At 52.1% G+C, this 27,419-nt stretch overlaps 1 protein-coding gene across 4 annotated transcripts in view; it reads right to left on the bottom strand.

Moving 5' to 3' along the window:
- Positions 1-27,419, bottom strand: part of HDLBP (high density lipoprotein binding protein) — a 59,257-nt gene that overhangs the window by 17,000 nt on the left and 14,838 nt on the right. For 3 of the 4 annotated variants that reach the window (XM_086374530.1, XM_086374523.1, XM_086374507.1), the window contains 4 exons: positions 8,204-8,265; positions 7,032-7,144; positions 5,044-5,201; positions 4,087-4,302 (listed from right to left, as the gene is read on the bottom strand). In XM_086374530.1, coding sequence (XP_086230656.1) covers positions 4,087-4,302; positions 5,044-5,201; positions 7,032-7,107 — 450 coding nt within the window. In that variant the 5' untranslated portion in view covers positions 7,108-7,144; positions 8,204-8,265. Of the gene's footprint in view, positions 1-4,086; positions 4,303-5,043; positions 5,202-7,031; positions 7,145-8,203; positions 8,266-12,147; positions 12,251-27,419 lie in introns of those variants that run through there. The other variant, XM_086374515.1, reaches the window with a different exon arrangement.

The raw sequence follows: 27,419 nt of genomic DNA, 5'->3' as shown, positions 1-27,419 counted from the left end.
CTATCACAGGCAATAACAAGATCCTCACTTCGCAAATGGCACAGAAGGTGGTGAGCAAATGAGGTTTATTCTAAAAATGGCTCAATATTAGGAAATCAGTTTATATAATTCATTGTGTTTCTAGATCTAAGAAGAGAAAAACCAATCAAGTCTATAAAATTTAAATCCTTCCGTGACAAAAATTTGCATAAAAACAGAAACCAAAGAATATCTATTTTTAACACAAAGCACACACGCACGCTCAACCCTGAAGCTGTGCTTGGGGGAGACGTGTGTGTCAAGGCCTGCATGCCCACCCCCTGCCCAGTGTTTCCCTCGAGAGGAGACATGAGAAAGCAGAGCAGATGCAGGCTGGACAGGAAGAGGCGCAAGACTGCGCACGAGGGAAGGCGGAAGGAACCACGACCTCACCTGACTGGCTGGGACAGGAAGAAAAATTAGCTCTAACTCACACTGACAACACGTGGTTAGAAGACGCGACAGGAAGACCACCCGTCTCAGCGGTCGGGCACAGAACAGAGGCGGCAGGATGTGTGCCCCCCAGGTCAGGGCACAGCCCTGGGGAGTCTACCACCGCTTGGAGCAGAGAGCCGATGAGCATGCTCGCAGGGCAGAACAGAAGGGGACAGAAAGGACAGGACATCCTGGAAGCACCCAGTAGCTGCCCCCAACGCTGCCGTCTACAACCACGGCCACTGATGTAAACACCACCAGTGCACGGAGAGACGGGCCAGCGCAAGATCCAGGGACAGGCCCAGGGCGGCACGGAAGCGCAGGGCGCGATGAGACCTGCCACTGTGGGAGAGCTGTTCATCCACACAAATTCCACACAGATCAGGAAGGGAAACATAGCAACGTCTTTATAGTCATCTAAAAAATAAGGATAAACTTCCTTACAACCCTCAAGTAAAAGGAAACCTCCCTGCTGCCGCTGCTGAGTCGCTTCAGTCGCGTCCGACTCTGTGCGACCCCACAGACGGCAGCCCACCAGGCTTCCCTGTCCCTGGGATTCTCCAGGCAAGAGCACTGGAGTGGGGTGCCATTTCCTTCTGCAATGCACGAAAGTGAAAAGTGAAAGTGAAGTCGCTCAGTCGTGTCCCACTCTTGGCAACCCCATGGACTGCAGCCCACCAGGCTCCTCCATCCATGGGATTTTCCAGGCAGGAGTGCTGGAGTGGGTGCCACTGCCTTCTCCGGGAAACCTTCCTAGCAACAACTAAAAAAAAAAAAAACTTAATGAATTTGACCACATAAGAATGAAACTCACACAGCAAAACATACCAAGATCAAAACACAGACGGCAAACAGGACACCGCTGGTAACATACATTTCTGATGAAGGGCTTCCGGAGCACGCCCGGCCAGACGGACAACTCGAACTTGACGGCAGGGGGAGGAGGACAGATCGAGCACAGAGAAAAGGGGAACTAAGAGCACTCGCAGCCTTCCTTCAGCGCCCGAAGCCGGAGCACCGGGCGGCCCCAGCAAGGCTGTGGGCAGGCCAACGGAGGACACGCACACAGCGCCGAGGAGAGGGGCGTCTGGCTGCTTCAGCAAAACTCCAGATGAAGGTACCCTCTGGGCCGGCCTCTCACTGCTGGGAAAGCTCCCCCGAGACACGGTGGGCAAAACAGCAAACCGCACGTGCACGCACTGCTTGACTGGGACCCAGCGCCACGCGCCCGCGCGCACCCCGGCACACCCGGGCCCACGCGCCCGCGCGCACCCCGGCACGCCCGCGCACACCCCGGCACGCCCGGGCCCACGTGCCCGCGTGTACCCCGGCATACCCAGGCCCGGCAGCGGTCTGGCGGCAGGAGCCACGGCCCGCCGCTGTGAGCGCCACGGGACCCGCTGCACCGGGAAGCAGCCTCCTGCCTCAGAGGAAGGACACACCCACAAAGACCCAGCATGGCCACCCAGCAGGGTGAACAGGGCCAGGGGGCCTTATACGGTGCTGACTTGGCAATCACAGGTTTAAGTACTTTAGAAAAAACTGAAAGCTTCCCAGGTGGCTCAATGGGTAAATAAAAAAACAATCTGCCCGCCAATGCAGAAGACCCAGGACGCGTGAATTCAATCCTTGGGTTGGGCAATCCCCTGGAGTAGCAAACAGCAGCCCACTCCAGTATTCTTGCCTGGAGAATCCCATGGACAGAGGAGCCTGGCTGGCTACAATCCATGAGGTCAGAGAGTCAGGCACAACTGAGCATACACGCTTAAAAAATGAAAATAAACTAAAAACAAATGAACCTAACTATGTATCCAGATAAAAGCACAACCTATGTATCAAGATGATAGCATAACCTTGATAGAGAATTACTCCAGTGATCTCAAGGCCCAAACATCTTCCATCTTAAATAGACACTTGAGTTTGAACTCCTGCAGCTTCCCACTGTGAAGCTCCAGGGCTCTGGGATATTCAGGCCTGTGGGAGCGGCAGTGAAGATCGGGTCACACATCTCTGGGTTAGAAATAAGGAAGTGGTTCAGATGAATGGATACGTCAGAAAGCGGCAGGGTGCCCACTGAAGGAGTTCCCACAGGTCAGAGACGAGGCAAGTCCTGCAGAAAACACAACTAATCAACACACCAGAAGTTCACCAAAAAGATGCACAGGCCAGAAGACACCAAAAAGATGCACAGGCCACCGGTGCAGACGCCGGAGCGCCACGGTGGTCTACTTTTAGCAAGGGAAGAGGACCAACGGCAGACCGTGCCTGCCCCACCTCAAAGGCCTGTCCCAGCGACGTGGGAGCCAAGGTCTCTGAGCCGCGTGAAGCTGGGTAGCAACGAGCAAGGCTGGCAGAACGACTAGACGAGAGGATGCCAGGCCATCTGAGGACTGGCAGGGGCACCACAGAGGCACCACCCATGTGCTTTCTCGCCGTACAGGGTGCACATGGAAGCAGCCAAGCCCCCAGATCTGCCCCCACTGCACAGGAAAAACGGGGGGCAGTGGAACAACATCTGTGCGGCCCCCAAAACAAACCAGCAGCACGAAGAAGAGGTGAGGAGGCCTGCTGAGGTATGAGCACGCAGGCAGCCTCAGCTGGACACGGAGGAAAAACCCAGCGGGGAAGGAGCATCTGAGATGAAGCGGGCAGCGCTCGCACCACCGGGGCTGACGTGGGGACATCAGGAAACTACCATCGACTTTTAGACGTGAGTTAATGACGTGTTATATTCAGTGAAACACAAGAAGAGAGGGAGCCCACACAGAAGTATTTGCAGGAGAATGTGTCTGGGATCTGCTGTAAAGTAAAAGTGGGGGGCAGGAGGGAGCAGGGCGGGAGGAACGCCTCAGATGCTCAATCAAAACCCACCTCAACACTCACCAGCCGGCAGAGCCGCCGGCACCAGCCACAACGTGCAGCAACGCAGACACATTTTCCACTCCCTACACCAAACAGGTGACAGACTCCCTGAAGGTGCCTTTCAGCTTTGAGTGTGAGAGCCCGGGGTTCCACAGCACAGCGCCCCCACTAAGCCCCCCATGCATCAGCCTCCCATCTCTGAACCCCTACACCGAGACCAGCTCCCCCAAAGCTCAAGAGACTTAGCAACAGGTAGGAAGAACCCTCATTTCTAACTGAGCCCACCCAAAGCTCCGCCATACACTGTAATACACATTCTCTGCATTCACCTCAGTTAAGGGAAAAACTCATCAATCGCTGATTTACTTCTTTATGACAATAGTTCTCCAATCAATTCCAAGTTCTGGTATCAGATGGCTGAGGACTACAGCACTGGTGATCTCCCAAGCCCGGGGTGGGGAGTGTGTGTTTAAGCAGCAGACACATTTGCTGGCCCTCAGAGCCAGAACTGGCTCAGCTGGCTCATCTACACATGCGTGTCCTCAGCCCACTGTCTGGGCCTTTAGCTGTTAGCTCCTGCACCTGCAGAGCAGAGCCGGTGGTGTCCTGGGCCCGAGTGGGCCACTGGGTTTCCACTAGCAGAGTCAGGAGGCTCCGAATGCTGCTGTCCTACCCCAGCCCCTCCAGCCCTGCCCAGCGGGGGAGAGTGCGATGGGCCGGAGCCGTACGCACAGGCCGGACGCCGTCCTGGGAGGCCTGCCGGGAGCGCACCTGAGTCTGCAGTCGGGCCACGATGTCCTTCCGGGCTTTCATGACGGCGTCCAGCTTCCCTGAGACCATGATGGACAGGCCCTGGTCTTTGGCGAGAGACAGCTCCAGGTGAGCGCCGGTTCTCTGCATGATCTCAAGGCAGATTTTTGCTTGTTCACCTTCTCCAAACTGGTTCATGTCCTTGTATTTCCTCTCCTCCAGTGGTACATGGAACACCTGCTCAGAAAAGGTCAAAGAGGGAAGGTTAAGAGGGGACAGAAAAAGTGTCTAGGAACCGAGTATACGGAGTAAAGAACACGGGTCTGTTTAGTCACTGTAACCCCTCCTTACTGCTCCAAGGTCTAGGAGGAAAGTCAAGAGACCAACAGGAAGTGCCCAAAGGCGGGGGGCTGCTGTCTCAGTGAAGTGGAAACCCCCCACCCCAAGTACAAATAAAGACAGGGGACATCACGAAGCAGGGGGCAAGGTCAGCGGAGGCAGTGAACTGGGAGGTGGGCAGGCTAGGAGCGTGGGCGACAGGGAGGGCCTGGCCGGCCACGTCGGGGGGTGCCAAATGGAGGAGGGGCGTGTGCAGTGGGGGAGCAGCGGGGACAGCGGGCGCGGGCCCCTGCCCACCCTGGGGTAGGACGAGAAGACGGCGCAGGCTCCACAGGAGGACGTGTTCTGACCCACGTCCTGGGCTGGGCGCAGGGTTGGGGGAGACTGACTGAACCCAGAGGCCCCTTTTCACACCCAAAGCAATCTCATTTGATGTTCAAGAACCCTCTTGGGATCTCTCTGGTGGTCCAGCGGTCAGGCTTCTCTGCTTTCACTGCCAAAAGGCCCGGGTTCAACCCTGGTCAGGGAATGAGGAAGCTGCAAGCCTCTTGGCCAAAACCAAAACCAACCAAACTGCTTCCCCTCAGCTGCTACGGCTTCCTACTTGGAGCGGCAGGTGAAGTGGGATAGAGCATCTACCTGAGTGATGACGGAAGCCTTGATGGGCCGGATCTTGTTACTCCAGGCGCCAGCAGGCTCCTGGGCATTTTCCAGGCAGGCTGCTTTCTCGGGCAGTGGGGGGAAGGCATCCTTGTAGGTTGGAGGGTCGCTCTCCTCTTCGGAAGTTAAAGTGGCAACTGGACCAGCCAACACAGATCAAGAGTATTAGACGGAGAAAACACCAGGAGCGCTTTAATGCCAAAAAGAGACAGCACTAGCGGCTGACAACGACCCCTCACTCAGCCACAGGGCAGGCGCCCAAGGCTGGCAGGCTCAGCACCCTCAAGGTCAGCGTGTGCACTGGCCGGGCCACTCTGAACCTGAGGGCACCCCTGCCCCTGCACAGCCTCCCCGGGAGTCTCAGCTCAGACCCTGGGCCCCACAACTCCCTGTGGGGTGAGCTCCTGGAAGGCAGGCCTTGGCACAGATTTTTCATCCCTCAAGACTGTTCTAATCTTGTATTCTTAAAAACAAATCCCATCCCCCCCAACACCTGGCACATGGCCAGCTGTTAAACCTGCAGGAGAAAACAAGTCTGCGGCTCCGACTGCCCGCAAGGACCCCGAGGCAGACTCCAGCCAGCGCCCAGCGCCATAGGCGATGTTGGAAGGGCTCTCGCAGGAACAGCTATCTCTGCGCCCCCGCCATCCACAGGGAATACCCGGGGGCGGAATCAGGGCCCCTGCACCACCCGCTCCACCCACAGGCCCTCCCGTCCACATGCTGACCCACCAACACCTCCACGCCAGCGGGAATGTGCCTGTATGGGTGACGCCCGGAGGTCCCGGGCTGGGTGGTGTCTAGCAACGGCAGGGGCCAACAGCAGAGGGATGACCTCTGGGGTCAGGCAGGCCTGTGTCTGACTCTGAGGTCACCACTCCCAGCCATGTGGCCAGGCTGCCCTGGGGGCCAGGAAAGGCTCCATGCGAACAGCTGCTGGAGCCCGGCAGGGCCTGCTCCCTCCCCGGGCAGATTCGGACCCCACAGGGTCTTTGATCACACGGCAGACCCAGCCTGCAGGCACCGAGGACCAAGCAAGCGGCCGGTTCTGGCCTCCACTGCCTGGAGACGAGCGGCTCGAAATGCAGTTGCTGTGACTGACGAAATACATCTTTACTTTTATTAAACTTTAGAACTGATACTCAATCCCATTACTGGAAAACTTTTAAGGAGTGTTAGGAACAACAACGGAGAAGGCAATGGCACCCCACTCCAGGACTCTTGCCTGGAAAATCCCATGGACGGGGGAGCCTGGTGGGCTGCAGTCCATGGGGTCGCTAAGAGTCGGACACGACTGAGCGACTTCACTTTCACTTTTCACTTTCGTGCGTTGAAGAAGGAAAGGGCAACCCACTCCAGTGTTCTTGCCTGGAGAATCCCAGGGACGGGGGAGCCTGGTGGGCTGCCGTCTATGGGGTCGCACAGAGTCAGACACGACTGAAGCGACTTAGCAGCAGCAGCAGGAACAACAAAGAGTAGAACAAACTACTCTTTCAACTGAAAATTTTATAAAAACTAAGTCCAGATGAAGGGCTTTGAATGAACACGGAGCCCTCAAATCAAGTTGTCCTGCAGCCATAAATACGCATCAGATTCTGAAGGGACAGAAAAGACTGCCAGGCAGGCGTTTGCGCGGCTACACTAGAGACACTGAGACCCATGGCCCGTGTGTCCCGCCCGCATCTCCTGACAGCCTGGCGTCCATCTCTGCCGCCGCCCCGGGCCCAGCTCAACACGAGGGCGAGAAGAATGCTGAAAGAGCACGAAGGGCAGACCCCTGGCTGCCACACTGGCCACGTTTGGGATCTGCCGTCGATCGGTCCGCCACCCATGGCCATCTCACTCTGCAGACAAGGGCAGTGCAAACAGCCCACAGCACTGCTGGGCCCAGGCCTGCCCACAGCACAGGGCGCAAAACACCTCTGCAGAGGCCCCACGGTTACCAGCAGAGTGAGGAGGCGCCTCACCTTTGATTTGTTGCGGAACCAGTCCACTGCGGTGTTCAGCAAAGCTCTCCTGGGTCAGAACTGCAACGGAGCTCATGGTTGGTCTCAGGCCGCCACTTGATCCGGGTGAGCCACTGCGGGGGGAGGGGGGTCAGAGGCAGGCCTGGGGTGTCCACCCAGGGGCGTGCGCAGCCAAGGACAGCATCGCTTCACCGGCAGGGGACACCCAGCTTCCTGAGCCAGCAAGGCCAACCTGAGGGGCTCCCAGACTACGACCGGGGGACAGAATGGAGAACTGGCTCCCTGCCTAGAGCAGACGCAGGCTCTGGCTGACAGGTTCAGCACAGGACCCCGTGGGCCGCAGAGACCCCGTCTGAACCCCTGCCCCACATGGCCCCCCCCTGGCCCCAGCCCCAGATCCACCCCAGGGGCTCTGGTAACAGCAGTCTCAGTTACTTGGTTAATCTGCTGTCGCCACACCTCCTGATGCTTATGAAATGCACGGTAGGACAGGAGCTACAAGGAGCCTCGAGAGCGCAGCCTGCCTGCTCTGCGGACAAGTGTGGCAGCGCGGACACCTCCCAGCGGTGGGGGGACTCAGGCGGCGGCGGAGAGGCCAGCCAAGGGCACACAGCTCTGCCGTCGGGCAGGAGCCCCGCAGTCGGCCTCCAGACCCCACCTGGAGCGGCCCCGGGACCTGGGCACACGGCTCTCAGAGCCACAGCGCCTGTGCAGAAAAGGGGCTCAGTGGCGTGGGGGAGCCCCTCCCCAACTCCACCTGCGCCCCCAACACTAATGCACAGAGAGGAGCACCCTTGCTCACAAATCGCGCCCCCAGGGTTTCTGCGCCACTGAGGCAAAACATGTAACAGGGTCAAGTCATTTTTAGTGAGTTTTTTCCCATCCTTTTTACAATTCAGTAAGACCCCTCCCCAAATTAAAAAAAAATTAAGCTCTGGAAGCAAGGTCCAAAATCAGATACTCTCAGCAAACCCAAAAGGAGAAAAGATTGAAAGTCGATGGAAACCAGATGGCCCATCCACCAGAAGGGCACAAGTGTACGCTCCGCTCTACACGGGGAGGTGAGCAACAGGGCTCCTCTCTGAAGAAGGCTGGAAGCTTCAGGACGATACACAGTGAAAGGGCACTCTCACAGCCCAGGGCCAGGAGGCCTGGAGGCCGGGCACACTCACCAGCAAAACGGTCGGTAGCCAGGAGGTCCGTCCTGAGGTCGCCTCTGTCAGCCTGCCAGCTTCTGCCGGTGTGGGGCAGGAAGGGGGAGACGGCAAGGAGAAAACCAGAGGCAAGTTACTGATCTGCATCCGACAACCCAGATCCTTTCCTCTCAACCAGAATAGGTCGAGGTGTTGTTTCTTTGCACTTTGGCTACTAACTAACACTAGGAACATTTCTTGGGGCAAAAAAAAAAAAAAAAAAGGAAGAAGCCCTTCCACTAGGCCACGCGCTTCAGACAGACACGGGCGTGAAGCCTGAGCTAGAGCTGCAGAGGTGACTTCCCAGGACCCAGAGAGTGATCCCTTTAGCACCTCAACTTTTACATGGAACCATTTCGAAGTAAAACTCTCAAAAAACTGCTGTTTGTTCCCCTGAGGGTGAACATTTTCTCCTGTCCTCCTCTTGCTCGGCTCCGCTGAGCCAGAAGGGAAAGGATCTGCAACACCGTCCTGACGGAGTGAGCTCGCCGGGCCGCAGCGCTCCACGGGGAGACCGAGGGCTACTATCTAAGGGCGCAGGTGTCTTTGGTGGTTACTTTGTTCTTGCTGTTACCCTGTAAAAGTCCTTGAGTCCCTTATAATCCACTGGGGATTTAGAAACCAGGCCATAAAACAGCAGGGCTAGAAAGAACCTTTAAAGGCCATCCTGGGAGGACCCAAAACTGCCCAGTGAGGAAGGAGGGTGTGGGTCACCTTGCCGCGGGGGACTTCAGGATGGCGAGGCTGCCAGGTAGGTGGCTGGCCGCTCTGCGCAGGCCGCATTCACTTTATGGCGTGGCCTTTATGGCGTGGGTGGGCACGGTCCAGAACGGGGGTGTTAACAGCAGTGACAAGAGTGCCTGCCGAGCTGGAGAGGAGCACCTCCAAACTCACTCATAACACAGGTGTGCTCAGGGGCTGGGAAGCCGGTGCACAGCCGCTGGGGTTGCGCCAGTGACTCTGGATTTAAAAGGTCTCAATGTCCCAGCTGGGGACACAGACCTGTGGTATTTCAGGATTTAAAAACTACAAAAACCAAAAATCCTTTAAACGTAAGGACTTGAGTCACATGGGGGAAGTTCTGTGAGCCAGAGGCCAGCCCCTCTCTGCAGGCCCAGTCCCATCAGACACACACGACACGTGGCCCTCAAGGGGGGAGGGTGGATACAAAATGACCGAGGCCATTTTATTTACAGACAAATTCTAACCGGCAGGTCTCAATGACTAAGGCAAGGAAGAAAGAAAACCTTTCCATTAAATCACACTGACAGAGACACTCACCCACACCGGCCTCTGGCAGAGGTGAAAGGTGAGCTGCCCTGGGCCCCCCGGCCCTGTCAGCCCACCCAGACCAGGACTCGGGTGCTCTGGGAAGCGCCACTGACACCGGGACCCGGGGCCCACCCACTCTCCAGGCAGCCCTGAGCTTCCTGACTTTCCACCTGAAGAGCCTCCCACACCCGGCGCCGACAGCGTCTCAAAACCCACTCACACCTGCCCTCTGAGAGGCGGGTTCGCCCTCGAGGCCGCCCCGATGCCAGGCCAGCCTCCTGGCCTGCCGCCGACCAGCCCCTGCCTTCCCGGACAGGGCAGGCTGCGCAGCGGGGTGGCCACCGCCACGTCCGCTCGAGCCACAGGGCAGCGCCAGCCCCACCCCACACCTGGAGTCACACACCAGGCCACTCCTGCGGCTCGCTGTGGAGGCCGCTCGTGCTCGTCCCAGCCAGCTGCCCTACTGACCCTCAGTCCACGAGGCTCAAGGAGGGACAGCCTATCACAGCCCCTAATGGCCTCACATGTGCACAGGCCCTCGGGCAGTCAAGCGCACAGAGTGGACCCACAGAAAACTCCAAGCTGGTTTGACAGGATACACTGGTCTCTAGTCTGTGCATTTCCAGCGGTGGTTGTTACAGCTGGTGGTGAATGGACCACAGTGAGCCTCAGGTGAACATCAGGTCTGATCTCAACAAAGCAGGCTGTTGTTTTTCTTATAAACGTCTCAAGATCTCGTCTTTAAAGAATTCACCTTAGAGCTGACCTGACGAACCGTGTGCAGACCTCAGCCCTGAGGCGCTGGGCCATCACCAGCCCTCCTGCTATGCCCCCTCCCAAGAAACTGTCCCCTGCAAAACGATGCCCATCCCCGGAGGTCTTTCAACCCCCTCTGAGCCTTCCTGGCGGGTGACGCCTCTACCTGGGTGCCCTCACTGGCCATCCCAAGTCCCAGAAGACCTTAATGAGGCGCAGAAGCCAAACATAGCTGTTGCAGCTCCTCACTGGGCTGCATGCTGCCACTCCAATCAGGACTGAAAGGGACCCTCGTATCTGAGCAATGCTGGGGGCGGCTGGGCCGCTGTGCTCCCCTTGGAGCTGTCAGAACACTCCGTCTGCTTCTTCCCCCAGAGAACAGGCCCACCTTCCCCACCAGACTCCTTCAGGCACGGGAAGCCAGTTCATTCCCCAGCTATGACTCCATTCATCACTGGGGTGCTCTCAACGCCTCCAAAACGCCCCGTCCCTCCATCACTGTGGGTGCTCTCAATGAGTTTCCCCACGGGAAGCATTCAGGACCACCCAATGCAGATCTCAAACCACCCTTAGCCTGGACTTTAGTCTTGTTTCTCAGAGTATAAATACCCACAGCAAAAAGCCACATTTCAAAATGGAACTTTGTAAGAAGCAGAACTAGAGCCAAATAAAGAAGGCTAGACAGAAGCAGATTGCTCTCTCTGCTACCCCCTGCCCAGAGTGGGCTAGCACTCCCACAGGATGGATGGGCAGGCACCCACCTCCCCACGGGAAGTCATGGCATATGTGAAGATGTCACATAGGTTTGGTCCTAATGAAGGTACAACAGACAAATCTTTAAGAGAAAGAATTTTTTTGCTTGTAACCAATAAAATATAAGCTGATCCCCTTGTATATTTTCAATTACACATTCAAAAGAAAGTCTTCTGCAAAGGGAACTCAGGAGCGGTAGTCCAGAAAGAACTTTTTCTCAGCCAGCGAATGCGACCTCAGCGCTTCCTGTACCTCCTGGGCAGGACTGAGAGCGGAGGCACCAGGAAACCCGGGACACCCAGGACTTCGGTCCTCCTCCTGCAAAGTTACGATTCTTTGCTCTGATCCCCACAGCAAGCTTGTAAGGACGAGGCTTTTCAGAGCGCTTTCAGGAGACAGAGCAAACTTGAGAGGAAGCAGCCCGGCTCGCACGGCCGCGGGAGGGACTCGCAAATGCCACCTCAGCACGGCCCTCCCACCGGCCACGCGGGCCCGCGGGCGGGGACAGGCTTAAAGGGGCAGCGCGCCGGCCGCCCTGAATCCCGCCCGGGTTCGGTACTTTTCCGTGCGGTCCTTCTCGTCCGCGGGCCCCGGGGCGCGTCCGAGCGGCGCTCCGGCCGCCAGGGGAGCGGCGCGCCCGGCCGAGCAGGCCGGCGGCCGCAGGTGGAGGTGAGGCGGCGCGTCCCGGCCCCGGCCCGCCGCCCCCGCCGCCGCCGGGCTGGGGGAAGGGCGCGCCGGCGCGAGCGGCGGGGGAGGGGGCGGCGGGCCGCCCACGTCACCGGCCTGGCGCAGGTCGGGGCGCCCCGCGGCTCCCGGGCCGGGACGCAGGGACCAGACCCGACCACACGCGCGGGGGGTGGGCGGCGGGCGGGGGGCAGCGGGCTGGCGCCGCGGGACTCGGGAAACTTTCTTGCTCGGCCGGTGCCAGCGCCGCGGCCCATGCGCACTGGTGACACGTAGCCGCCCCTCCCCGGCCGGCAGGGGGGCGCCCCGCGGGGCCCGGGGCCGAGCCGGGCGTGGGGGGGGCGCCCACTGTGCGGCCGCTGCCAGGGTCCCCCGCCTCCCCCGCCCGGTGCTCCACGTCGGCACCCGGGCGTCCCAACGTCCCCGTGCAGCCCCGGCCCCACGCCCGGCCTGCTCACCCTGCGCGGCGCCTGCCCGTCCGTCCGTCCGTGCGTCCGTCTGCTCGCCTCGGGAGAGGCCGGGACCCCCGCTCGCTCGCCGCTCCCGCAGGCAGGCTCCTCCGGCCGGCGCCCGGGCCCCCACGGCTATATAGGGCGGCGGCTCCAATCCCGCCCGGACACGTCAGACCGCGGCCGCCCCGCCCGCCGCCGGCCAGCGCCGCCCCGCCCGCCGCGCTCCGCGCCCGCAGGCTGCCCTGCTCCGGAGGGGCGTCGGGGTCGGGCACGGCCGCCACCTGCGCAAAGCGCGGGCAGGGGCAGCCGCTTCTGGCAGCGGGGCCCCCAACACCGCCCCCACACCCAAGAAAGAAACAGGACACCTCGAGGGACAACACAAAGGGAATGAGCCGCCGGCCGCAGCCATTCACAACTTCCGAAGGTGGAGCGCGGGCGAGCCTGACCAACTCCCGAGAACAGCCCACTGCCCTGAAGTCTGGAGCCCAAACACTCTTCGTCTGTCCTGCACTTGTATAAAATATCCCTCCTCAGTTCCTTGGCTACTCATTTAATTCCCTACAGAAATGCAGACCATCTTTCCTTTAAGGACTCTACCCCCAGGTATCTCTGCCCGTCTCACAGGTAAGAAGGGGCCTGCCTGCGAGGCGCCCAGCCTTAAACAACAAACAGGAGAACAGAGTCCCTCCCTTCGGGGGCTTCCACTCAGGGGATGAGGGAGCAGCCAGGTCTGCACTCCTCTGTAATATGCCTCCACAACGGCTTCTTTTAGTCAAGGCTCTGGCTTCCCTTGTGGCTCAGATGGTAAAGAATCTGCCTGCAACGCAGAAGACCTGGGTTGGGAAGATCCCCTGGAGAAGGAGAGGCTACCCACTCCAGGATTTTGGCCTGGAGAATTCCATGGACTCTATAATCCATGGGGTCGCAAAGAGCTGGACAGGATCGAGCCACTTTCACTCCAGGCCTAGAGGGAGGGACATGCAAGGAGATCAAGCAAAATCCTCCTGGAGATGAGGGAAGGCACCACCAGCACCGGGGGCAGGTCAGGGCCCTCCTCAGCAGGCAAGACACAGGTGCTGCTCAGGAAGAGGGAAGCCTGTGGCAGAGGAGGGGCAGGCAGGCCCAGAGGTACTTTTTCCCGTGGAACTCTGTCAGTATATACAGAATGGGGGGGGGGTCCTCACAGCAGTTATTCATTCAGTCTAAAGGTGACTACGGCTTTCCATTATCACTGGCAATGGAGAATGCACTGAGCGGACAGATTCGGACAGTAGCACCAGAAATTCCCTATTAACTGGAAAAGGCCATCAACAGAAGTCAAGAAAGGCAGGGAGGCTCTTGGGTGCACTCACTGAGATGGAGAGCCTGAATGTCTACACTGGTAAGGGGAACTGTGATGCAAAAACTTGGATACAATGTCTGACATGCCCACTGGAGGGCCAAGTGGGGACCTAAGTAGGCAACTGCATATGCAAGGCGAAGGCCAGGGAGAAAGCCAGCACGGCTGACAGCACCCTTTGGCACTGCGGGACATCAGAGGGGAAGAGCCACAGAGCTGAGGGCATGGTCCCTGGAGCTGCACCCTGAGTCACCGGGATAGCACCTGGGCAGCGGGTAGAAGACTGCAAGTTAAAAAAAAAATCAAGAGATGGAACAAATCAAAGAGGTTAAGAACTTCAGATAAGAGGATGAGGAAGTCCAACACATGTCTAATACGCACTCCACAAGAGGAAAATACAAAGGACAAAGAAATATTGGAAAAATACTGGGAAAAAATCTAGAATGTAAAAGTATTATATTTCCCTTCCCTCCTTGAAAGAGAACAGGGGGCCAGCAGTGTTTTGGTATAGAACAGTGAAACCTCAAAAACGCCCAAGACAAGAGTAGATTTTAAAAGCAACCAGTGAGAAATATCAATAACCCCAGACACGCAGATGACACCACCCTTACGGCAGAGAGCGAAGAACTAAAGAGCCTCTTGATGAACGTGAAAGAGGAGAGTGAAAAACTTGGCTTAAAACTCAACATTCAAAAAACTCAGATCATGGCGTCCAGTCCCATCACTGCATGGCAAATAGATGGGGAAACAGTGAGAGACTTTATTTTTGGGGGGCTCCAAAATCACTGCAGATGGTGACTGCAGCCATGAAATTAAAAGATGCTTACCCCTTGGAAGAAAAGCTATGACCAACCTGCTGCTGCTGCTGCTAAGTCACTTCAGTCGTGTCCGACTCTGTGCGACCCCATGGACTGCAGCCTACCAGGCTTCTCCATCCATGGGATTCTCCAGGCAAGAAGACTGGAGTGGGTTGCCATTTCCTTCTCCAATGCATGAAAGTGGAAAGTGAAAGTGAAGTCGCTCAGTTGTGTCTGACTCTTAGTGACACCATGGACTGCAGCCTACCAGGCTCCTCCATCCATGGGATTTTCCGGGCAACAGTACTGGAGTGGGGTGCCATTGCCTTCTCCTAGATAGCATATTAAAAAGCAGAGACATTACTTTGCCAAAGGTCCATCTAGTCAAAGCTGTGGTTTTTCCAGTAGTCATGTATGGATATGAGAGTTGGACTATAAAGAAAGCTGCTGCTGCTGCTGCTAAGTAGCTTCAGTTGTGTCTGACTCTTTATGGCCCCATGGACTGTAGCCTGCCAGGCTCCTCTATCCATGGAATTCTTCTGGCAAGAGTACTGGCTGCTGGTGCTGCTGCTGCTGCTAAGTCGCTTCAGTCATGTCCGACTCTGTGCGACCCCGAAGACGGCAGCCCACCAGGCTCCCACGTCCCTGGGATTCTCCAGGCAAGAACACTGGAGTGGGTTGCCATTTCCTTCTCCAATGCATGGAGGGGTTGCAATTTCCTACACCAGGGAATCATCCCGACCCAAGGATTGAACCTGCATCTCCTGCATTGTAGGCAGATTCTTCACCATCTGAGGCACCAGGAAGTCATTGGCAATGTTCTAGAACTTGTATCAGACTGTAGGTTCAGAAATAGTCGTATGTTATTATTTACTGGTTGTTATTTTGTATTACTAATTACCAAGTAAAAGAGAAAAAACACAACACTGGGAAGCAAGAGAAGTAAAAAAAAGAAGCAATTTAAAAGCAAGATAAATAAAGCACAAAATACAGTGGAAGAAATGAATCCAGATGTGGAAATAATCTGATGTTAGTATATACTAACTACCCAGTTACAAAGTCCAGCTATATGCTATTTAAGAACCCCAAGCTACAAGGACACAGACACTTAACGTGAAAAGATGGAAGTGGAAGAAGTGCCCAGGCAACTACTGACACACTGAAGCTGGGCAACCTGTGTCGTCTTCAGATACAACAGACTGTAGGATGAGCAGTACTGACAACAAAGACGCTCAAGAATAAAGTCAGCTCTGATTCTGTATGTATCCAGTTGTAGCTACAAAGTATATTAAGTAAAAGCTGAAGCTTATTATAAATTGATACAGCCAAGATTATAAAGGAAGACTGACAACTCTTGGTAACAGATTATGGAGATTAAAAATGCACAGAAAGTTAAAACAATGCAGTTAAAACCTACTTTATTGGACTTATATAATCCTTTGCCCAATGATTAGAAAGCACATTCTTTCCAAGAATACATTTAACTTTTACAAAATTGACCAGGAGCTAAGGCCAACTTTTTTTTTTTTTTCAACAAATGGCCAAAAAATTAGATATTCTGTGACCACAACACAATTAATTAGAAGTTAAAATGTTTGAAAGCCTAGAAGTTTTAAAACTTGCTCCTAAATAACTCATGGATCCAAGAAGATCTGAAAATAGTATCTTAGCCATCATACTAGTGAAGAGGAAAATGTAAAAACTAGCTAGTTAACCTCTTCTAATATTAGAAAAACAATAAACCTAAAGGAAATAGAAATAAAGAAATCAATGAAGTTAAGGACACACAGCACAGAGAATAGACTGAGCTAAATGTAAAAGAACTCGTTGGATCTCCAGCAAAAACAATCAGTGAAAAAAACAGAATAGGCAAGAATAGGCGATACTAAGAATTCAAAGAATTCAGTTTGCTAGATTATTTTAGCAAATAAAAACGAAAGAGACTCTTGATGAAAGTGAAAGAGGAGAATGAAAAAGTTGGCTTAAAACTCAACATTCAGAAAACTCAGATCATGGTGTCTGGTCCCATCACTTCATGGCAAATAGATAGGCAAACAGTGGAAACGGTGAGAGACTGTTTTTTTGGGGTTCCAGAATCACTGCAGATGGTGATTGCAACCATGAAATTAAAAGACGTATGACCAACCTAGGCAGCATATTAAAAAGCAGAGATTACATTGCCAACAAAGGCCCATCTAGTCAAAGCTATGGTTTTTCCAGTATTCATGTATGGATGTGAAACTTGGACTATATAGAAAGCTGAGTGCCAAACAATTGATACTTTTGAACTGTGGTGTTGGAGAAGACTCGAGAGTTCCTTAGACTGCAAGCAGATCCAGGCAGTCCATCCTAAAGGAGATCAGTCCTGGGTGTTCATTGGAAGGACTGATGCTGAAGCTGAAACTCCAATACTTTGGCCACCTGATGCGAAGAGCTGACTTGCTGGAAAAGACCCTGGTGCTGGGAAAGATTGAGGGCAGGAAGAGAAGGGGACGACAGAAGATGAGATGGTTGGATGGCATCACCGACTCAATGGACTTGAGTCTGAGTAAATTCCGGGAGGTGGTGATGGACAGGGAGGCCTGGGGTGCTGCAGTCCATGGGGCCACAGAGTCAGACACCACTGAGCGACTGAGTGAACTGAAGTGACTGAAGAATTCAAAGTGAAGTCGCTCAGTCGTGTCCGACTCTTTGCGGCCCTATGGGCTGTAGCCTACCAGGCTTCTCTGTCCATGGGATTTTCCAGGCAAGAATACTGGAGTGGGTTGCCATTTCCTTCTCCAGGGGATTGTCCCAACTCAGGGACTGAACCTGGATCTCCCACATTGCAGGCAGACGCTTTACCATCTGAGCCACCAGGGAAGCTGGTGGAAGAATTCAAAGGGAGAGGGGGGTGGCAAAAGCTGCAACTACAATAGAGACTCTGAAATATCAAAAACTTACATTAAATGGGTAATTTTTAGGAAAATAAGTTACCCAAACTGAATCTGTAAGGAAAAGAAAGTTTAAATAACACGCTCCAATATTTGAAGAAACAAACATAAAAGTCACAACAAAAAGGCAGACCCAGGTGCTTCCGTAAGGAGGCCCCAAGAAATTGTCTTCCCAACTTACTCACGAAGCCAGGGGGCTTCAGTACCTCCCAGGTGAGGAGAGAGAATGTGTGAATTTCATTAGGTACTTAAAAACAAAAGCCTAAAATAATCTAGCCAACGGATTCAAAGATGTAAAAACAAATGTGTAATATATAATGATAAAGTCAAGTTTAATCCAATTATGTAAGGTGCTAAGTATCAGGAAAATAGATTAAAATAATTCACCACATTATTAGCACTGAAGCAGGAATGATTTGATCATCTCAAACCATTCAAATAAAGAATGTGGTTTACTTGAGGATAAAGAATAAAGAGACAGTCTGCCCGCTCCTGATACCAACTAGAAATGCAAGGACCCATTCCCCAACTCAGCGATGGGCACCTCAGCAGAGGCGCTCGTCCTGGGGTCACGAGGAGACAGGGACCCATTCCCCAATTCAGTGATGGGCACCTCAGCAGAGGTGCTCGTCCCGGGGTCACGAGGAGACAGGGACCCATTCCCTAACTCAGTGATGGGCACCTCAGCAGAGGCGCTCGTCTTGGGGTCACGAGGAAACAGGCTGTTGAGCTTTTTCTATTCAAGCCTGCAGAGGGAATCTAACCAGGGCAGTACGGCAGGAAGATAGCAGGCATGACTGGACATAAGGCTGCCAGTGCCAGACAGTACAGTTGTAAGTACAAGATCCAGGAAGGTCTGTATGAACACACTGTTAGAATTAAACCAGGAACTCAGTAAGTTTTCTGGAAACAAGATCAGCACACAAAATCAATCATGTTCTAAAATGTCACCAACAGACTGTTAGGAATAAATCTAGTAAGAAAGTAGGTTTTATGGAGAATACTGTAAAAACCTTTGTCAAAATACAGAAAAAAAACAAAATAAATGGAGAAATGACCTACTCATCTATACAGTAAAGCTAAATTAAACATACAAACTGCAATTCTCTAGTTAGGGAGAATAACTAGAAAAATAATTTCTTTTTTTTTGCATAGAAATTCAGTGCAAACACTACTTAAATCCCAAGCGGGCCATGTATGTGCATGTGTGTATAATTCTGTAATCAGAGTTTATATAATTTTCATTTATACAGTATTTCTATATATATGTACATAAATATTTTATAACTACCATAAAATATGTACATATATACAATTTTGCAAAGTCTAAAATACAGTTTTTGGAGGCAGTACAATAAACACAGTGTAAAACATCTTATCAATGACTTTATGTTGATCACATATGGAAATGGTAGTGTTTTGCATTAGGTTAAACAACACATTATCAAACTTAAATTTCACTTGCTTCTTTTTACATTTTTAGAGTGGGTACTAGAAAATTTTAAATTATGTCTGTAGCTCTTCCTCAACAGCAGTGCTGCACAGTGGGTTTTCCAAACCAAGCCAGAAAGAAACGTAACCTGACAAAGTATTCTTCTTATTAATAAACTTCATAACTTCATTTGTCTCAGTCACGAAAATCTCTCCTCTCCCACAAGCACCTGAGGGCAGAGGACATGGTCTCAAAGACCTTAGAGAGAAGTGACCACGTGGTGTACAGTCTTTCTTCCACTCGAATAAACCCATTAAAAAACAAAGGCAAGATACAAAGATCTTTCACAGACATGCAGGAAACATTTCATTTGTAATTTAAAAAAAGGTTTGAAGGTAGGATGAGAGTCTATATTTCACCTCTCAAATTGGCAAGGAAAAAAAAACCTTGAGGACAGCAATGGTGTGAGCGTGCTGCTGTGGCTGGGAGGAGGACTGAGTGGCCTCTCTGAGGACCAGTATGATTATACACTGTACTTTAGGTACAATTTCCCTTCTTCTTAGAGCTTCCATATATATACTCATTCAGTTCAGTTCAGTTGCTGAGTCGTGTCCGACTCTTTGCAACCCCATGAATTGCAGCACGCCAAGCCTCCGTGTTCATCACCAACTCCCGGAGTTCATCCAAACTCATGTCCATTGAGTCAGTGATGCCATCCAGCCATCTCATCCTCTGTCGTCCCCTTCTCCTTCTGCCCCCAATCCCTCCCAGCATCAGGGTCTCTTCTAATGAGTCAACTCTTTGCATGAGGTGGCCAAAGTACTGGAGTTTCAGCTTTAGCATCAATTCTTCCAAAGAACACCCAGGACTGATCTCCTTTAGAATGGACTGGTTGGATCTCCTTGCAGTCCAAGGGAGTCTCAAGAGTCTTTTCCAACACCACAGTTCAAAAGCATCAATTCTTCTGTGCTCAGCTTTCTTTAGAGTTCAACTCTCACATCCATACATGACTACTGGAAAAACCATAGCCTTGACTAGACGGGCCTTTGTTGGCAAAATAACGTCTCTGCTTTTGAATATGCTATCTAGGTTGGTCATAGCTTTTCTTCCAAGGAGCAAGCGTCTTTTAATTTCATGGCTGCAATCACTATCTGCAGGGATTTTGGAGCCCCCAAAATAAAGTCTGACACTGTTTCCCCATCTATTTGCCATGAAGTGATGGGACCAGATGCCACGATCTTAGTTTTCTGAATGTTGAGCTGTAAGCCAACTTTTTGACTCTTCTCTTTCACTTTCATCAAGAGGCTTTTTATTTCCTCTTCACTTTCTGCCATAAGGGTGGTGTCATCTGCATATCTGAGGTTATTGATGTTTCTCCTGGCAATCTTGATTCCAGCTTGTGCTTCTTCCAGCCCAGCGTTTCTCATTATGTACTCTGCATAGAAGTTAAATAAGCAGGGTGACTATATACAGCCTTGACGTACTCCTTTTCTTATTTGGAACCAGTCTGTTGTTCCATGTCCAGTTCTGTTGCTTCCTGACCTACATATAGGTTTCTCAAGAGGCAGGTCAGGTGGTCTGGTATTCCCATCTCTTTCAGAATTTTCAACATACCCAAAGATACAGGTACTGTTTGCATTCTCATAGGAGCGAAAGGGTGGCCGCCTGTGTTGTTCTTAGCAGGAAGAGAACTGTACCCTCTTGACCGACGTCCACACACGTCCAAGTCTCCTTTCTCCCAGCAACTATGCCTGACGCCACTGTGCCCACGGACGCCCTGACCCCAGCCCCGCCTGCGACACTGCACGCAAGCCCCGCCACCGCCCCCCACCCCCAACCACGCTCACGCAAGGCTTGCTTCTCATTTAATCACGTAACGTAAAAATAACACCAAACAAGGAAATAAAAGCAAAGAGAAACGGACGATGCGTCGGGAGTCTGGTTCGTGTAGGACGGGGTTATGCAGCAGAGGCCTGGTCAGCGTCCGCGCGGCAGAGGGGCCGCTCTCCACTGTGCTGATGCTACGTGCCCACTTGTGTCAGAGGCACGTCTGTCCGCATGAAGCACCTCTAGGGCACCTGGGCCAGGGAGACCAGGCCCGGCGCACGGTCGGACACCGAGCGGTGGCAGCGTCCGAGCGACGGAGGAGCGCTCTCACTGACGTGAAGGGACAGCAGGTTTACGGCTCTGGGAGCGGAGCGCACAGAAAAGCGCGCAGTCTACACGCCTCTTACAGATTGGTGGCCGGGCCGGGCTGAGCACGCAGGCGAGACCACTGCGCGCCTCTCTCCAGCGCAGACCCCCGCCTGGAGGAGACGGAGGGGCTCTTCGTCTGAAGCCGGTCGGCTACGACGAGCAGAAGCCAGGGTCACAGGCCTTTCTCATGTGGTCTTAGACCACGTTTACACCAACAAGCCTTCTCCGCGGTGGTGTCTGAGTGACGGGCTAGAGAGGACACGGCTCTCCCCTAACCGCGTGAAGCCTCGGGATCCAGACGCACCGGCGCACAGTCTCTCGGCGTCTGGAAGACGCAGAGGCCGAGCCCTGCCAGCAGCACAATCGGGGAGCACAGACTCCCTCCGCCTCGGGCCACGCCTTCGGGGCCTCGCGCCTGGAAACCCGGGCAGAGCCCTTCCCACCGGAGACCGGGAAGCCTCCCCGCGCCTCACTGGGCGGCTGTCTCCATCAGAGGACTCCTCCGCGCTCTGTCTTTGATTGTGTCATTAGAGAAAGCAACACCTGCTTCCAGGTGCAGGCCACGCTTCAGAGCAGCCCTCCACACACAGGCTTGGGGACTGTCTGGAAAAGCAGGACGAGGAAGGCGGCGTCAGGAGGGCTCGGGCAGGCTCCCCCGGAGTCCTGCGATTAACCCACAAGAAACAAAATAACCCCAAATCTGACCTAGGGCAATATACTTGGAGATGTTTTTCTTCCTGCAATTTACATAGAAAAGTTCCACGAGTTAGAATGAGCTTAGCTCAAGTTTATAAGAAACTTTGCTATGAATATAGAGCTAGGTAAACCTACACTTGAATATTTAAGAATTAGAACCAGTCCTGTCCAAACAGAAACGGAATGCTCTTCTACAGCGGAAGGAGCAGAAACACCTGGTCTTCAGATTTTCTTCTCTCCAGCAGGAGCCTCGGTGGGCTCTTGTCTGCTTGGCGACCCTGGGCTCACCCACCTCTTCAAAGGCCATGTTTCCTCTGTCAGGAGGAGATGGAGAATTCTGTCAAACCTGAAATAAATGGAAATCTGAAGGTGCAATGTCTGGTGGATACGTGGATGAATCAGAACTTCCCAGTCAGGCTGAAACAGTTACTGCCTGGTCATCAAAGGAGCGTGCAGTCTTGGTTATCCTGACAGAAGATTTATGCTGGACGCGTCTCATCAGGTGGTGCTTTCAGCTGGTTTACTTTGAGCAGGACTTGTTGGAATTAATCGTTTGGTTTTCCAGAAGCAGCTCATAATAGAGGCCCCCTTCCAATCCCTAGGAGCAGGCGATGGCACCCACTCCAGTACTGTGGCCTGGAAAATCCCATGGACGCTGCAGTAGGCTGCAGTCCATGGGGTCGCACAGAGTCGGACATGACTGAGCGACTTGGCAGCTTCCAATCCCACCACACACACACCACCTTCACTGGACGAGGGTTGGCCTGTGGCGTGGCTGGTGGTCCTTCTCACTTGCCCGCGAGCTCTTCCGTTCCACATTATTGTACCATATCCACTTTTCACTGCCCTTCAAAGTGTGTTTCAAAAATGGAGAATTTTTGTTACATTTAAGTAGAGAACTGCCTGCAGCAATATGATGAAAAAGGTGTTTTTTTTTCCCCCATTTATAGCGAACCCAAAACATCAAATGGTGCAAATGATTTTCAATGCTTGATTTGGATGTTTAAGTATGTCAGCCATCTCCAGTGTGGTATAACATTGACTGTTTTCAATTAATGTCTTGATTTGACTGCTGTCAACTTCAACTGGTTTACTCGACCATGGAGCATCATCCAGAGAGACTCTCCAGCACAAAATTTCAAAAACCACTTTGATACATTTCATTCGTGACAGCACCTTCTCCATACACTGCACAAATCTTTTTTGTGTGTTTCAGTTGTGTTTTTACCATTTCTTTAAATAATAAAGCACAATATGGCAAAAATATTGTTTTTCTTCCATCTTCAATATTAAAACGACTACACAAATTCACCAATTTTGGTTTTTTAAATGCACGTTGAAAGGACAGCTGTCCCAGTAGAACCTGACAGTTGTTCCAAATGAAGCTGAAGACAACTACGCGCTGCTAGAGTCATCACACGGGAACAGCGAGCTGACTGTTTGGCCAACCCAGCTCCATGGTTCCCTTTGCCTCTGCTGTTGTTCAGCAGCTCAGTCGTGTCCGACCCCTTGCAGCCCCACGGACTGCGCACACCAGGCTTCCCTGTCTTTCACTATCTCCCAGAGTCTGCTCAAATTCATGTCCACTGACTTGGTGATGCCATCCAACCATCTCATTCTCTGTCATCCCTCTTCTCTTCTTGCCCTCAATCTTTCCCAGCATCAGGGTTCTTTCCAGAGTCAGCTCTTCATACCAGGTGGCCAAAGCACTGGAGCTTCAGCTTCAGCATCAGTCCTTCCAATGACTATTCAGGACTGATTTCCTTTAGGATGGACTGGTTTGATTCCCTTGCTGTCCAAGGGACTCTCAAGAGCCTTCTCCAGCACCACAGTTGGAAAGCATCAGTTCTTTGGCGCTCAGCCTCCTTACGGTCCGACTCTCACACCCGTACATGGCCAGTGGGAGAACCACAGCCTTGACTGTATGGACCCTTTGCCTCTAGAACCATATACATCAGAGAAAAATAAACTCTAAAAACAGTTAAGTCCCGCTTCTTTATCTTGATGCTGGTTACATGGGAGGCTCAGTTACTGTTTATGGCTCAATCTTCACTAAAGATTTGCATAGTTCTCTATATGTTTACTATACCTCATTAACAGTTTTAGTAAAAAAATTGGAAAGCAACCTAAATAAAAATGTCACAACATGGCATAAGCATCAGAGAAAACACTTTAAAACACAGTAACTTGACGGTGTATTCCAAGTGGGATAAACCTAGAAACATTAGTTACTGTCATTCTAAAACTATTCCACGTTGTTGGATCAGGTTATCATCCTTAAAAACCAATTTTCAGCATAAGTAAAAACCATGCAGATAGTTACCTGAATTGGAAACACCTATATTCATAGCCATGAAATTAAAAGACGCTTACTCCTTGGAAGGAAAGTTATGACTAACCTAGAGAGCATATTCAAAAGCAGAGACATTACTTTGCCAACAAAGGTTCGTCTAGTCAAGGCTATGGTTTTTCCTGTGGTCATGTATGGATGTGAGAGTTGGACAGTGAAGAAGGCTGAGTGCCAAAGAATTGATGCTTTTGAACTGTGGTGTTGGAGAAGACTCTTGAGAGTCCCTTGGACTGCAAGGAGATCCAACCAGTCCATTCTGAAGGAGATCAGCCCTGGGATTTCTTTGGAAGGAAGGATGGTAAAGCTGAAACTCCAGTATTTTGGCCACCTCATGCGAAGAGTTGACTCATTGGAAAAGACTCTGATGCTGGGAGGGATTGGGGGCAGGAGGAGAAGGGGACGACAGAGGATAAGATGGCTGGATGGCATCGCTGACTCGATGGACGTGAGTCTGAGTGAACTCCGGGAGTTGGTGATAGACAGGGAGGCCTGGCATGCTGCGATTCATGGGGTCGCAAAGAGTTGGACATGACTGAGTGACTGATCTGATCTGATCTGATATTCATGGCTGCTTCCCAGGCCTATCTGCTAGGAAAGCAATGTGTTGTCTGAGCACACAGACCGTGGCCGTGGACACCATTCCCCACCGTGAGAGGAGACCGCTGCACCCTGGCCACTCCCCACCATGAGAGAAGACGGCTGCACCCTGGCCACAAGATGGGATGTCGTGTTGCAGCAGGGAGCAAGGATGCAGTCACAGGCAAAAGGGGTCACCTCCAAAGAATGCAGAAGTCAACTTGCAGGAACAATCTGGACATCAAAAGAACTGTTTCAGGTCTTCGCTGGTAGTACAGTGGGAAATGCAGGGGACACGGGTTTAATCCCTGGTCTGGCAAGATCCCAGGAGAAGGAAATGGCAACCCACTCCAGTATTCTTGCTTGGAAAATCCTGCGGCCAGAGGAGCCTGGAGGGCTGCTGTCCATAGGGGCGTACAGTCGGACACAACTGAAGCGACTTAGCATGCATGCATGCATGCACTGGAGAAGAAAACGGCAGCCCACTCCAGTCCTCTTGCCTGGAAAATCCCATGGACGGAGGAGCCCAGTAGGCTGCAGTCCATGGGGTCGCTACAAGTCGGACACGACTGAGCGACTTCACTTTCACTTTTCACTTTCATGCATTGGAGAAGGAAATGGCAACCCACTCCAGTGTCCTTGCCTGCAGAATCCCAGGGACAGAGAAGCCTGGTGGGCTGCCGTCTACGGGGTCGCACAGAGTCAGACATGACTGAAGCAACTTAGCAGCAGGAGCAGCCAGCAAGATCCCATATGTGCAAAGCAACTAAGCCTGTGTGCCACACCAGAGAAAACCCCTGGAGTACACCGAGGACCTAGCACAATGAAAGATAATTCCAGAAAAAACTGCTTCAGGGGGTTGAAAGACACCTATATATATTATACATATATATCTATCTATCTACAAGTTCGTAGTACGGGGCGGGGGGGGGGGGAGTAACAAAAATGCATTGTTGCTTCAGAAGTTGCTAGTCCAAATATACTCTAAACATGAATAAATGAAAAGAAATAATTTCTCTTTTCTCTCCAATAGGAACTGTATTTCAAAGTAATCAGAATTAGTAAGAGAAACCTTCATACAAAAATGCCAATAAGTAAATGTACAAACAAAACTAGAGAAGTCCTCATTTTGCAACTGTCTACTGTAGGCTAAATCATGGCCCCAAAGGCATCCGTGTGCGCAGCCCTGGAGCCTGTGAGCGTGAACCGTGAACCAGGTCAGACCACGAGATGGGAGACTATGTAAGAGGGGCACTCACGCTCACAGGGGGTGCAAGAAGCTGTGAAAAGCAAGAACTGGATTCTTTCCAGAACCCCTGAAGGGAGTCTTGCTGACACCTCAACCTGACCCCATGGAGGCTGACTTCAGCCAAGTTCCTGGTGACTCGTTACATCAGCAACAGGAAACTAATACACCAACCACACAGGGGAAACAAGCAAAAGGCCTGCTGAGCCCACGAGATAATGGGCGATGCAAAACTTTATAAGGGGCAGAGGCAGCCTGCTGACACTACATTCACTGATCGATTGTAACATAGCCAACTGCAAGACAGCCAGACACCGCGCCTCCTGGCAGAATGCACATGCCCGACCCAGCACAATCTAGGCCGTGTTCTTGACACCCTCCCTACTCCTTCTTGGCAAAAACAAACAAAACCCCCAAACCCGAAACACCCCTCCCCAACGAACTAAGCATCCAGATGTAGCTACCAGTTTACAGGAAATAATGAGGATCAGTGGACACGCCACCATCACAAACAACTGACCCAGTCCAGACCATGGAGACTTGTAAAAACATATCCTCTGACATTTGGAGAAAATGGAACACAGAACAGATACTGGGTGATAGTAACAAAATGTAGCTAATTTTGTTAGGTATAATTTCTTTAAAGCCCTCACCTACTGAAGATACATGCTAAAGTATTCACAAGTGACATGAAGTGGGCTTTGCCTTAAAATACTCAACGTTCAAACTATGACCAGTGTGGAACAAGCAGGGAAGATGAATAAAAATGGCAAAACTCTGACCACTGTTGGAGCTGTGTGACAGGTGTATGAAGTATCCATATCCTCTCCTATCTGGCTATGTTTGAAGGTTTTTCTAACAATAAGGGGTTCAGAGAAGGAAAAGATCAAAGAGCACTGCTTAGCAGGGTGTACAAAGCTATCCTCGGAGGATGAATCAAACTTGCAAATTTTATAAATTTTACAAGGAGAAATGAAGATAAACGAGCCAATAAGCATTTAAGACGGACAACAGAAAAATCAAAGAAAGTACATGGAATAAATAAAGAATTGGTGAAATAGAAAACAAAAACAACCAAAATACAGCTGATTTGGTAAATCAAAACCAAAATCAGAAAAAAAATAACTAAAATCAATTTCTCTGAAAAAAGCAATTAACTCTTTCAAGCCTGTCAGACAAGGGAAGAGCACATGGAAAACACAAGCGCACAGGGATGGGGCTCTGGGCACCTGGTGCCGAAGGTAAGAACGGGGTGATAAATGGCAGTAATTTATCTTCTGGTAGCTCCCAAAGATGTAAGAGCTTCTTTGCCCCATGAGAGCTCCAGGGATTATTTTGAGTCTCACTGGCACTGGTTGGGTTCTGAGCCCGTCAGGGGCCAAGGGGATGGAGTATGTCTGTTAGCCACAGTTAATCAGGGTGCTCCCACAAGCTGGGCCGCTTCATCCCCAACACACGGCCTGCACATGGTGGCAAGGGTGGCTCCCCAAACAATGCGAGGGAGCTGCAGAGAAAAGACGATCAACTACAAACTAGTTTACAAACTTAAAACACCAGCCCAATAAATCCACTCTGAACTCAGAGAACAAGGCACCATGAGTAAGCAGGTCTGTGCGAGGGACGCAGTGAGGACTCGTTATTAGGTAATGTAATCTCACACACAGAGCCCAGAGAAGGTGCACAAACATATATGCAGAACTGAAAGACGCCATT

The sequence above is a fragment of the Bos grunniens genome, chromosome 3 (assembly GCF_055505025.1).
Source record: "Bos grunniens cultivar Pamir isolate PY7600 chromosome 3, Bosgru_T2T1.0, whole genome shotgun sequence".
Lineage (NCBI taxonomy): Eukaryota > Metazoa > Chordata > Mammalia > Artiodactyla > Bovidae > Bos > Bos grunniens.
The sequence above is the reverse complement of the archived record's forward strand: the minus strand, read 5'-3'. Positions and strand labels throughout refer to the sequence as shown.